Source organism: Microcaecilia unicolor, chromosome 6 (assembly GCF_901765095.1).
Source record: "Microcaecilia unicolor chromosome 6, aMicUni1.1, whole genome shotgun sequence".
Lineage (NCBI taxonomy): Eukaryota > Metazoa > Chordata > Amphibia > Gymnophiona > Siphonopidae > Microcaecilia > Microcaecilia unicolor.
In genome coordinates this window covers 264552377-264565529 of record NC_044036.1, presented here as the reverse complement: position 1 = coordinate 264565529, position 13153 = coordinate 264552377, and the positions used below count along the sequence as shown (strand labels likewise).

The 13153-nt window shown below is 40.4% G+C and overlaps 1 protein-coding gene across 7 annotated transcripts in view; it reads left to right on the top strand.

Annotated features, from left to right (window-relative positions):
- Positions 1–13153, top strand: part of STRBP (spermatid perinuclear RNA binding protein) — a 482484-nt gene that overhangs the window by 410424 nt on the left and 58907 nt on the right. For all 7 annotated transcript variants that reach the window (XM_030207341.1, XM_030207340.1, XM_030207342.1 and 4 more), the window contains one exon: positions 4662–4820. In XM_030207341.1, coding sequence (XP_030063201.1) covers positions 4662–4820 — 159 coding nt within the window. The remainder of the gene's footprint in view (positions 1–4661; positions 4821–13153) is intronic.

Genomic DNA, 13153 nt, shown 5'->3' with positions numbered 1-13153 from the left:
CTGACTACACGTGAGTAACTTTGTTAAATAGTCTAAAGCAGAGAACTTTCATTTCAAGTCTTCTTCTAGTCACTATTAACCCTAGGATTAAAAATATAGATTACAAATTAGCATTTCTGTCTGCAGTTACCCTGGATAAAAGATGCTCTTTAGTGAATACTTCAATCTTCTATATTTTCTACTCATTTTAAGCTATTCTGAATGCCTGGTTTGCCATATTCCTTGTTGGTTCATTTGAGTCTGTAAGCTAAGCATCCAGACAATTTATACAAGTAAAGACTAATGAGATAGTAGTCCTGATTAGCTCCCTTACCCAATTTATTAATCTGTTCTCCCCACTTCTAGGCCTATACTTGAGTCTTTGTCTCCTATTCCAGGCCTTTCATTTAGCTGCACGGCCTTTCATATAGGTAATATCACCACAGAAGTGCTGTATTCAGCCAGACACAACCCAGCCAATACCAGCTGTCATTGACAAGGTGGGTGGTTAGGGGGTCAAACCTGTGGTGGAATTTTTTTTTTCTTTTGCTCTTGCCTTCCCTCTCTTGTGACTGCTTTGCTTAGTACAGTTTTCCCAACCCCCTCATGGAGGTACACCAAGTCAGGTTTTCAGGCTTATCACAATATTTCCTTAGCGTTCTCACCAGGCCAATCTAGAACCTGTGACAGAGAAACAAAGTAGTTCTTTGTGATTTACCCAATAAGGGCACCGTGAAAGCACAAAAATGTAGTATTTCTCTGTTTCCAGTGGATGATGTTGGTTCATCATGCGGTTTTTTAGCTGGATAGGCTGAACAAGCTCATGAGCCAGAACTAACTGGTTAAGTTGAGGTAAGCTTTCTTTCAGCATGAAAGTAAGTATGCAAGGAAAGAATATGGCTTTGGAAATACTTGTAGTATCCAAATTCCTTTTTCTTTAACTCTTCTGTTTCCCTGAAAGGGGTTCTTAGGGTTGACATGCTGTTTCAGGTTGGGCAAGAGGTTCTCTGAGGCCAGCTCCTGGACCAGTTGAGCAAAGGAATCTCTACAGTGAGAAAGACATAAAGCTAGAGAGGAATATTCAGCTTCCAGTGCTTTCCCTTCTCTTTGACTTGGGTTTTTGGATTAAGACCAGAAAGACAGAGTCCCCTCCCTTAATCTCTACTCTATCATCCCAACTTAAATGTTGGTCTCTGGATATTAAATACATTCAAAGGAAACATAATGTAGAATTAACTGGACTTTCACGTTGGGAGATCTGTCTTCCCTTTGGCAGTGCCGGACTTTAGGATGGATGCCATGGTACAGAGCCTTCTCTCTATTCAGCCACCACCTTTTCATTTCCCATTGCAGTATCCTGCCTTAAAATTGGTACAGCTACTTTTTCCTGGGGTTCTTGTACTACCTCATCTCTTCTGAGGGTGTGAGATTTGGAAAACTATACTTAACAGCAGGTCCACGGCTCCTGTTTTCTCAGTCTATTGCATGGACTCAAACCATCTGGGTGCTGAGTTTTCATATCTTCATCTTCTACATATTAGCACAAGAGTCTGTTCTTGTTTGCAAGCCCTTGTCTTCATACTCAGATGGGAACTGAGTAATTATTTTATACAGCTAGAGGAGTACCCTGCTTATTTCAGTGGACTGAGAACCAGGGAAGCCATGGTTCAGATCCCACGGTGACTCCTTAGGGTCTTGTGTAAGTTATCAACCAAGATTGCTGTTCCAGCAATGTAATTGACTTGTAAACAGATTTCCCCATTATCTGCTGTTGGACTCAATGTAGGCATCAGACAGATTCCTGCTGCACATTTTCTTACTCGCTTTTCTCTCGGGCTTCTTTCACTGCCTCCTACTCACTTTTCTCTCGGGCTTCTATCACTGCAACAAAACAAGATAAAAGCCATAATGAGAATTTATTCACTTTTTGCTGCTTGGATGTTTTTCTGATTCGAAAATGAGCCCCTTATTGTATTTGTGTTTTATATGTGCTCATTTTTACTGTTGTCATGCTGTTAACAAAATTGTAAGTTTTAAATGTTAAACACTACCTGTTGTACAGCACCTTGGCTGAATGTCTTCATAAAGGCTGTTAATAAATCCCAATAAATAAATAAATAAATAAATAAATAAGGAAAACACATATATGCAAGTCACTTTTCCATTCATTGCTTTGAGTACCAGTGTAAAGTGTAGGCTCTCCAGAGGGAGTAGAGTGCCCACTGTACCTGGATTTAGACCACTTCAATAGCTTTCAGGATGTTAGGCAGGTTATAAGAGTTACAAAACAAAAGAAATAAGCGAGAAGATCAAGGAGAGTATAATTAGCTGGTTAATCTACTTCTGCATTGGAAGCTGACCTTTTAAGTCAACCTCTCTGACCTTTTAAGTCAACCTCTCTGACCTTCTTTCTCCATTACCTTAGTTTCTCTTCATATTCTCCTTGAATGGCAGCAGTTCCAAGTGGTTGCATGAGCATGTGTATTCACATCTCTAAAGCCGTGGACCCTTGGGGGAGGAGTCATCATCTTTCAACCCTGCCTTATTACTGTGTGTCTGATTCCTCTGGATGGTGGTTTGCTCTACCTTGGTAATGCCTCCAGTGATGAGTCTCCTCCTTATCTGGTTCTTATTTCAAACGATTCAACTACTCTGTCCAACCAGAAGTTGTACTACTTCTGAAGTTTTGTGTTGGCATTCTTCTCACTCTGTTCTCATTCATTTTGTGTTATCCTACCTGTATGTCATAGCAGGTAGCTTTCTTATTCGGGGTTTCAGCAGTGCTCTTCCTTCTTCTAATTTTAAGTTTCTATGATTGCACCCCCTTCCTAAGATTCACAGAAATCACAGGGCTGTAATTCCAGATTGGTCTTCAGTTTGGGGAGGACTGTTATTCTTCCACTAATTCCAATTCACTGCTTGGGCTGAAACAGGTCCTGTATCTCTTGATGTTTTCCTCACCTGCGATAACATTGAGTCTATCTAGAGAACTTTGGTCATCTCTGTTGAGCTTTTCCTTCAGGAGTCCTTTTACGTAGAGGGGAGTTCTTAATGTCTTCTCTTTACTTCTGGAGTACTCTGTGTTTTTTCTTCGCTTCCTGCCTTTTGGGACTTAGGGACTTCTTGATACCACCTTCTTCTTTCCTACAGCACTACCATTGCATACTTCTTTTCTTCTCCAGTAATCTTAGCTATTTGTTTCTCCCTCATCAGGAATAGAGATATACCGGGTATCTTCCATAGGTGACTGGCAAGCCTGCCTTCCTTGGGGATTATTCTTTGGGAGGAATCTATATATTCTGGACTATCAATAGGAGAGTGCACTGAACCTTTCTTGTTCATTGATCTTAAAATACATTTCTCTTCTGTGTTGAGAAGATCTAGACTCTTGATGCTAGCTGTAGTGTATTCTATCGAGAGTTCTTAGGCTCTACCTATATTCAGGACTGCTTTGCTACATCCCACAGGTTCTGGACTGTTGTGATGATGACGCTAAGGAAGGAAAAATTCTTACCTGCTAATTTTCTTTCCTTTATTCTCACCAGAACAGTCAGACCCTACCCCCCACACCCTAGAATGTCTGACTAACAGTTTAATTCTTTTCATCTAATACAGTTCAGCTTTTCTCCAGCAGCTTAGTCTTTCCAGCTTTCTTGCACATAATATAGAGACTTGACGTTTTCAACTATACGCCAAATGGAATCTTTACCATGGGCCATTGCTTTGTCAGTCAAAATACTGACTTGCTGAACCTGCACAGTGCGCTTATAGGGCAAATCACATGAAATTACTTTGTTTCTCTGTCTCCATCCACTGGTCGATGGACATAACCCACAGGGTCTGGCGGGACTAAAGGAAAGAAAATTAGCAGGTAAGATACAGTTATTCCATATATGAGAGAGAGCTTCATGCACTGAATTTCTAATATATGATAGCCTATCTTATGCATATTCCTTATGGATATTTGAAAACCAGACTGCTTAATTGTTCCTTTGTGACAGGATTGAGAAACATTGGCTTGGTACAGCCTCCAGAAAGCTATAAGATCCACTCCAAACTGTGAGACATGGAGGAGGCAATAATCAACTACTCACATTGGTACAGACTCCTTAGGTACCTTTTATTCATGGGATTTTCTGCAATAATCAAAAGAAAACTATTTGAAGAACTCTGCTTTGTTATTGCCCCTGAAAAAAGTTATCTCCAGAGATCTGAATTTGGTTTATGGCCAAAACATACATAAGTTTATGAAAATTGAAAGCTGTACTTTGTAAAACTGCCCCCCTACCCCTGCCCTAATCCTGCCTTGGGAACATTTCCAGAATATGTGGGTGAAAGCATGCGCATTGTTGTATTGTAGAACACACATTCTTCAACCTGCAAAGAGGAAGGGCAATTTTCAAAAACGTGCCACAGGAAAACACTGCTTTACGCACAAAAAATGGTTTTGAAAATTGTCCTCATATCCAAGAGAAAAGCAATCTTCATCCCCTGCCTTTGATGAGAACCTTGGTAAAAGACCCTAGGTTGTTTCCAGATATAGTGCTGAGCACTGTTCCTCTTTCCTTTCTTTGTATTAAGCTCTGACTTCTTTTCCTGTTAGTTTTAACTATTGTAACATTGTATTTCTTTTCAGAGTTAACAAATTATATGATTTGTGTTTTTCTGTGTGCTCTGTTTAGGTTTTGCAAGCAATGGGGTACCCTACTGGCTTTGATGCAGATATTGAAGGCATGAGTTCTGATGAAAAATCAGATAATGAAGGAAAAAATGAAACTGTATCTTCAAACTCAAGCAATAATACTGGAAGTGCTACAACAGATAGCTCTAATACCTTAGAGGTATTCCATGGCTAAAATAACTCTTAGTTTGAACTCAGGAGCCTTTCACAGTCAGCTTTTGAACATAGTTGTCATTAAACATTATCTGATAGTCTTACCGTTTGGACCAGTAAAAGGGAAGAGCTAACTCTGGGTATTGACAGTACTTCTGTAATTGTGCTTCTTCCCACAACAGCAGCACAACAAAAATTTGATGGCAGATCATAACAGAAAGTGGGTGGAAGTATGAGCTTAGTATTTGTGGGAGCAGAATGAGAGGCAGCTGTAAGAAATCAATATATCCATGTACTGTAAACCTTGGTGCTGTTTATCTGCAATCTGATAATGGTGCATTCCAGCCACACATTTTTGACACACTTTGTTTTTATTGTGTTTTTATTCGATTTATCTGATTGGCAGCTACTGTTGCTCAGTACTGAGCTGAAAGGGCTACTGTGAGCCCTTGTACCATACTGTGAATTTGTTTCACTTCTGTACCCTAGACACATCCCTCTGCCAAGAATCATGGACTTTGGTTCCTTTCAGAGCCTAGTACAAATGCATGCATGTAATGAGTGACAGCGTGGATTCCTTTCCAAAGGCTATGCATTGTCCTTCCTTCAGCCAGCCCCAGAATTAAGAGCTGGGTCCAGAATCATCATACCTGTTCTTCTGCCCAACTGCACACATGGTCTCAGCTGAGTTGTGGTTTCTTGCCTGTGTCAGGGGAACACTGGTAGAAAAACAAACTTCAAAAGTTAATATACTGGTAATAACTTATATCATTATATATTTAAAAGCAGTGACAAAAAAGGTATACTCTTCCTATATAACACCATAAATTTTATTTATTTATTTATAATTTTAATACATTTTTAACAAGGATAAACCTTGTAAGAGAAATATAGGCAAAAATTAATATAAAAGAATAATGTTCCATTCATTCTAACAAAGTATTTAACACTAAAGAAAAATATCTATTGGTGCATTTATACAAAATAATATTTTACAGCCTTTCTTAGACCACAATAGTGATGTGAGAGAGAAAAGAGAGAAGATAAAAAAAAAGAATAATCTCATAGGTATAGGCTGTTATTAACCAGTGCTTCATTACTTTTCACTTCACTTTCTTCATCTCTATAAACACTTTTAGCTGTTCCGGTGAAAAGAATTTATATTTTGTTTGAGCCAGCTTGACCACGCATTTGCACGGCTATGCAAGAAAAAAGGAAGCTCCAATATCAATTATATTTTGTTTTAAAGAAAGAAATTGCTTCCTTTTTTGCTGAGTTGACTTAGTAACGTCAGGGTATACCCAAACCTTAGCACCATAAAATTGGGACTTAAGGTTTTTAAAGTAGAGTCTTAAGATAGTATTATAATCTTGCTCAAAAACGAGCGATACAATGACTGTAGCTCTGTTCACTATTATGTCCGAGGATTGTTCTAAAATATCAGAGATATTTTGCAAATCAAGATTATCTTTAACAGGACCTTGACCCCCATTTCTAACAGGAATATAGTAAATCTTGTTTAGCGGAGGTATAGCCTCTGAAGGAATATTCAAAACTTCCATCAAGTATTTCCGAAAAATATTAATTAGAGTTTCCCCCGCTATTATTGGAAAATTGAGTAGACGGAGGTTTAGGCGCCTGTTAAAGTTTTCAAGTTGTTCGATTTTATTCCTAATGTCCAAAGAGTCTTTTGTTACCACATGTTTAAAGGAGTTTAGGGTTTCAACTTCTTTCTTTATAGCTTGGACTTGCGTCGATAAATCATTCTTAACAGAATCTACAGTACTTTGTAATTCTTCAAATTTAGTGTTTAAATTGACCACATCACCTGACGTTTTCTGTAGCGTGGTGGAAATCTGGTCCAACATCACCTTCAAGATCTGTAGAGTTACCTCCGAGGTCTGCACCGTGGTAATCAAACTACCCACAGAGCCCGGAGTCACCGTTTGCATGCCTGGGTCCTCCACTGTCGCCCCTATCGACACGTCATCGGAGCCGATGGGGTTTCCCACCAGGACCGCTGTCGATGCCGGGCTAGGAGGAATAAGCGAGGTGGACGGTGGTGATAAGGAGACTTCCTCTCCCGGCGGGGATTCCGCTCCTCCGGCTTCCCCCGCTATGGGATCCGCTCCTCGCTGCAGTCTGGTAGCGCCAGGAAAGAAACGCTCAAGGAACGTCTGAGCTGGTGAAGAAGTTGAGGTGGGTGGAGGTACCAATCTCACAATTCCTTTTCGTTTAGAGTGGGGCATTTTCTGTTTGAAAAACAAAAATTATTTGCTCATAGACACAAGAGCGTTTCAGCAATCAACCTGCGCGGCAGCCATCTTGAATCTCTCTCTCATAACACCATAAATTTAAGTACCACCAAGCTAAGGGCACCACACCAAGCATACCGCTCCCCAGTATTTTATAATGGCAGCTTAGCATTCTACACGAATGTCTTTATATGGCCATGTGACTTATATAAGTAATCAAAATGCCTCTAGACCTCTACAAATGGCATTGTATGACTCATTGACTAAGAGGAGTGGAGGAGTGGCCTAATGGTTAATGCAGCAGGTTGCAGACCTGGGAAACCGTGTTTGATTCTCTGTGCAGCCTGATAGTTGGCAGTGGATTGAGATCCTGGGGAAGCAGGTTCAATTCCCTCTGTAGCTCTGTGAGACCCTGGGCAGGTTACTTAGCCCTCCCTTGCCCCAGGTGCAATATATAACTTAGATTGTGAGCCTATTAGGGATGGTGCAAAGTACCTGTAATAGAAATTGTAAACCGCATAGTCACCTCAGTGATCACTTGTGGTATATCAAGTGCTGAAAATAAATAAAATAATAGTTTGCCACTCAGTTTCTGAATTTAGACTTGTAGCCCAAAAGTCCGCCTTTATTGTGACAGTAACAAACATTGTTCACATCCCCCGTCCCAAGATGATGAGCAGGAATGTGTTCTCGATAACAGTATAGACCACTTCTTTAAATTGATGATAATCAATAGAAATAAAACATGGAAAAGAAAATAAGATGATACCCTTTTTATTGGACATAACTTAATACATTTCTTGATTAGCTTTCGAAGGTTGCCCTTCGTCAGATTGGAAATAAGCAAATGTTGGTAGATGACAGTATATATAAGTGAAACATCAAAGCATTTCAGTGACAGTCTAACAGGATGGGGGTGGGTAGGTGAGAGACAGAGAGATGCATGGAGACAGGAGGGTGTCAAAACAGTACAATTCTATGGTTTATAATGGGCTAGAAAACCCAGATCTTTGTTAAGTCCTGTCTGGTGAGTGTCAAAATATTTAACCATTCTGACTTCAAAGGTCTTACGTTCCTGTATTGTTTTAAAGTTCCCTTTTAGGATTCTTACCATGAAATCGCTGGTACAGAATCCTAAAAGGGAACTTTAAAACAATATAGGAACGTAAGACCTTTGAAGTCAGAATGATTAAATATTTTGACACCCAGCAGATAGAACTTAACAAAGATCTGGGTTTTCTAGCCCATTATAAACCATAGAATTGTACTGCTTTGACACCCTCCTGTCTCCATGCATATCTCCCTATCTCTCACCTACCCACCCAAATCCTGTTAGACTGTCACTGAAATGCTTTGATGTTTCACTTACTACTACTACTACTATTTAGCATTTCTATAGCGCTGCAAGGCGTACGCAGCGCTGCACAAACATAGAAGACAGACAGTCTCTGCTCAAAGAGCTTACAATGTATACTGTCATCTACCAACATTTGCTTATTTCCGATCTGACGAAGAAGGGCGACCTTCGAAAGCTAATCAAGAAATGTATTAAGTTATGTCCAATAAAAAAGGAATCATTTTATTTTCTTTTCCATGTTTTATTTTGTTTTATTTCTATTGATTACCTTTAAAAGTGGACTAACACAGCTACCACACCTGTTACAACTTGTAACAATGTCATAAAAACTAAAGGTTTTCTCAAACTAGGATATAAAAAAAGGTAATTGTCATAATTAGCTGGTCATTAAGTCAACATTTGGACTTCACTGCCTTCATTCACCCATTTCACTATCCCACTGTCTTGGTCAGATAATTTTTTAACGCATTATGTTTGACTTATCAGTCTTTCTACAGTCTAACCTCTGTGTTTATGAATGATTTACTAAATACCCACAGCTTAGATGTTCTTTATGTCTTAAGGATCAATTAATATTGCGTTATCCATCTGTTAAGAGTTTGCACTTAAAGCGCATTTTTAACTTTTTATTTTCCCTTTTCAAGTGATCTAGGTTTCGTCGTTGATGCGTTGAAACCTTCTGCTCAGTGTGCTGCTGTGGCTAAGAAAGCAAATAGAATGTTAGGTATTATTAGGAAAGGAATGGAAAACAAAAATGAGGATGTTATAGTGCCTTTGTATCGCTCCATGGTGCGACCGCAACTCGAATATTGTGTTCAATTCTGGTCGCCGTATCTCAAAAAAGATATAGTGGAATTAGAAAAGGTGGAGAGAAGGGTGACGAAAATGATAAAGGGGATGGGACGACTTCCCTATGAGGAAAGGCTAAAGCGGCTAGGGCTCTTCAGCTTGGAGAAAAGACGGCTCAGGGGAGATATGATAGAGGTCTATAAAATAATGAGTGGAGTTGAACGGGTAGATGTGAAGCGTCTGTTTACGCTTTCCAAAACTACTAGGACTAGGGGGCATGCGATGAAGCTACAATGTAGTAAATTTAAAACGAATCTGAGAAAATGTTTCTTCACTCAATGTGTAATTAAACTCTGGAATTCGTTGCCAGAGAATGTGGTAAAGACGGTTAGCTTAGCGGAGTTTAAAAAAGGTTTGGACGACTTCCTAAAGGAATAGTCCATAGACCGTTATTAAATGGACTTGGGGAAAATCCACTATTTCTGGGATAAGCAGTATAAAAAGTTTAGTACTTTTTTGGGATCTTGCCAGGTATATGTGATCTGGATTGTCCACTGTTGGAAACAGGATGCTGGGCTTGATAGACTTTTGGTCTTTCCCAGTATGGCAATACTTATGATGTGTACAGCGCTGCGTATGCCTTGTAGTGCTATAGAATTGATAAGTAGTAGTACTTATGTACTTATGATTTCTTTTTGGAAGGACTTACCTTTATTTATCAGAGCTGAACCAACTTATTTTGGAAAAAATTGAATATTTGATTTTTTTTTTTCAATATATTCTTGTAATGTGTTATTCTTCCCAGTTTTGTATTGGTCTCTTACTTTGTAAACTGCGTTGCACCTTTTTGGGATAAAGTGGTTAATAAGCTCTGTATTGTATTTTATTGTATTTCCTTTTTAGCTGTGCCTGTACTATCTTTCCTGCTGTCCAGGTTGCAAAGCCTGGTATTTCAGCAGCTTGATAAGGACCTCTTCTCTGCTCATAGCCTTTTACCTTTGCCTCTTTGTTTCCTCCACACTGACTTAAATTTAATGCTCATTGATAGTCTGTGCTTGATGATCTGAATCTTGTGCTACCTGTTCCTCTGATCCTATTCCCACTCATCTACTTAACACTATCTCTCCTACTGTCTTCCCTTTTATCTGTCATATCCTCAATCTTTCACTTTCCACTGCGACTGTTCCTGATGCCTTCAAACATGCCGTAGTCACACCACTCCTTAAAAAACCTTCATTGGACCCTACCTGTCCTTCCAACTATCACCCCATCTCCCTCCTCCCTTTCCTATCCAAGATTCTTGAACGTGCTGTTCACCGCCATTGCCTTGACTTTCTTCAATCTCAAGCTATTCTTGATCCACTTCAATCTGGCTTTCACTCCCTTCATTCAACTGAAACAGCGCTTGCTAAAGTCTCCAATGATCTGTTCCTGGCCAGATCCAAAGGTCTGTATTCTATCCTCATCCTTCTCAATCTGTCTGCTGCTTTTGACACTGTTGATCACAGCCTACTCCTTGATACGCTGTCCTCACTTGGATTTCAGGGCTCTGTTCTTTCCTGGTTTTCTTCTTACCTCTCCCAGCGTACCTTTAGTGTATACTCTAGTGGATCCTCCTCTACTATCCCACTATCAGTTGGTGTACCTCAGGGATCTGTCCTGGGACCTCTTCTTTTCTCCATCTATACTTCTTCCCTTGGTACTCTGATCTCATCCCATGGTTTTCAGTATCTTTAAGCTGATGACTCCCAGATCTACCTCTCCACACCAGAAATCTCAGCCGAAATCGACCTCTCCTTCTCTGCACATATTCAGCAGACTGCTAAAACCTGTCGTTTCTTTCTCTATAATATCACCAAAATTCGCCCTTTCCTTTCTGAGCACACTACCAGAACTCTCATCCACACTCTTACCACTTCTCGCTTAGACTATTGCAGCTTGCTTCTCACAGGTCTCCCACTTAGCCATCTCTCTCCTCTTCAGTCTGTTCAAAATTCTGCTGCACGACTAATATTCCGCCAGTGTCGTTATGCTCATATTAGCCTTCTCCTCAAGTCACTTCACTGGCTTCCTATCCATTTCCGCATGCAGTTCAAACTCCTCTTATTGACCTATAAGTGCATTCACTCTGCAGCTCCTCGGTACCTCTCCACTCTTTATCTCTCCCTACATTCCTCCCCAGGAACTCCGTACACTGGGTAAATCTCTCTTATCTGCACCCTTCTCCTCCACTGCTAACTCCAGACTCCGTTCCTTTTATCTTGCTGCACCATATGCCTAGAATAGACTTCCTAAGCCGGTACGTCAAGCTCCATCTCTGGCCGTCTTCAAATCTAAGCTAAAAGCCCACCTTTTTGATGCTGCTTTTAACTCCTAACCCTTATTCACTTGTTCAGAACCCTTATTTTATCATCCTCACTTTAATATTCCCTTATCTCTTGTTTGTCCTGTTTGTCCTAATTAGATTGTAAGCTCTGTCGAGCAAGGGCTGTCTCTTCATGTTCACGTCTAATAGCGCTTTAGAAATGATAAGTAGTAGTAGTTGTGCACCTTTTTCGCAAGCACACTCTTAATGTTTTTCTCTGGTTTAACGCTAACCTGAGAAATTTCCAGGAGAAGAGAATAAGGAGGGCAGATCATCAGTGGAGGAAGGATAAATCTTCTGCTAGTCATCATTATTGTAGATCTCTTCAACCTGAATAGAAGTCCTTATTGAAGCATCTCAAAGCAAGTTCTGTCTTCAACTAATTATCCTCATCAGTTGTTCAGCGTGGTTTGTACTGTCTGCTTGGTTTCTACCCCTTCACTGATGGACCTGTCCTCCTCCCTGGATTGTTTTGCTCCTTTCCTTTTGGATAATTTGGTTGCTCTGTAGGGACCCTTTTTGAAAGATGCACATTTTCCTCCCCTCCCTTTTTCTCATCCACATATTGCCTCTTTGCCTTCTCTGTTGCCCCTGTATTAATAAGGTTGTCACTGCTTTGTCTCCTTTAATAATGGTGGGCTTTAAAAACTGTGGGTTCTGTGAATCCTTCTGGATCTCCCTTGGATGGAACCCCTCTGTAGTTGATCAAGGACTGTGCTACCACTTTGGCACCTTTTATTCTGGACCTGATCAGTTCTAGCCTTAGTCTGATGTCTATGCCATCCCCATGGAAAGTCCATGATTGTTTCCTGCCTGAAGAAGTCTGGTTCAGATCCAACTTCCCCATCAAGTTTCTGGCTCATTGTCCATCTCCATTTCTTGGCAAAACTTGCCAAGAAACAGCAAGTGGTCCAGTTCTGGAACTCCACTGTTCTTTTCCACTCTAAACAGGGTTTTGTGAGTGCTACAGCAGACTGCAATTCTGGCAGACTGTCACTCATCTGGACTGCAAGAGGGATGTCATGCTTATTCAATTGTATCTGAGCTGTGCTTTCAATCTGGTCTCTTGTTCCTGACTCAACTCTAGGATACTGGAGTTGGGGGCATTGCCCTTAACTGGTCAAGTCTTATTTCCATTAACTCTGGAATGTCAGCTGTTCATCCATCATCTTCTGGGATGCCACAGAATTAATTCTTGGCCCACTACCTTAATTATTGTTTTCCATGCTCTTCTGGCTGCCTTTATTCAGGATCTGGGTATCAGTGCATATATTTATACTGATAATGTCCAGCTTGTGGTGGCTGGTGACAAGTGGTTCTCTGCTTTTTTGGATCTTTTGTCCACTAGTTTAAGGATTGCTCGCTGGTTGTCTGAATATAAGCTAAATTTAAGCAATTGCGAGGCCCTCTGGCTTTCTAGGTGTCACTCTCCCAAACCGTCCCCTTCCAGTGTGGACTCATTTCCCATCCTCTTTAAGGAGGTGTTGAAGAAAGGAGGTGTTGATGCCCCTCTACAAGTCGTTGGTGAGGCCCCACTTGGAGTATTGTGTTCAGTTTTGGAGGCCGTATCTTGC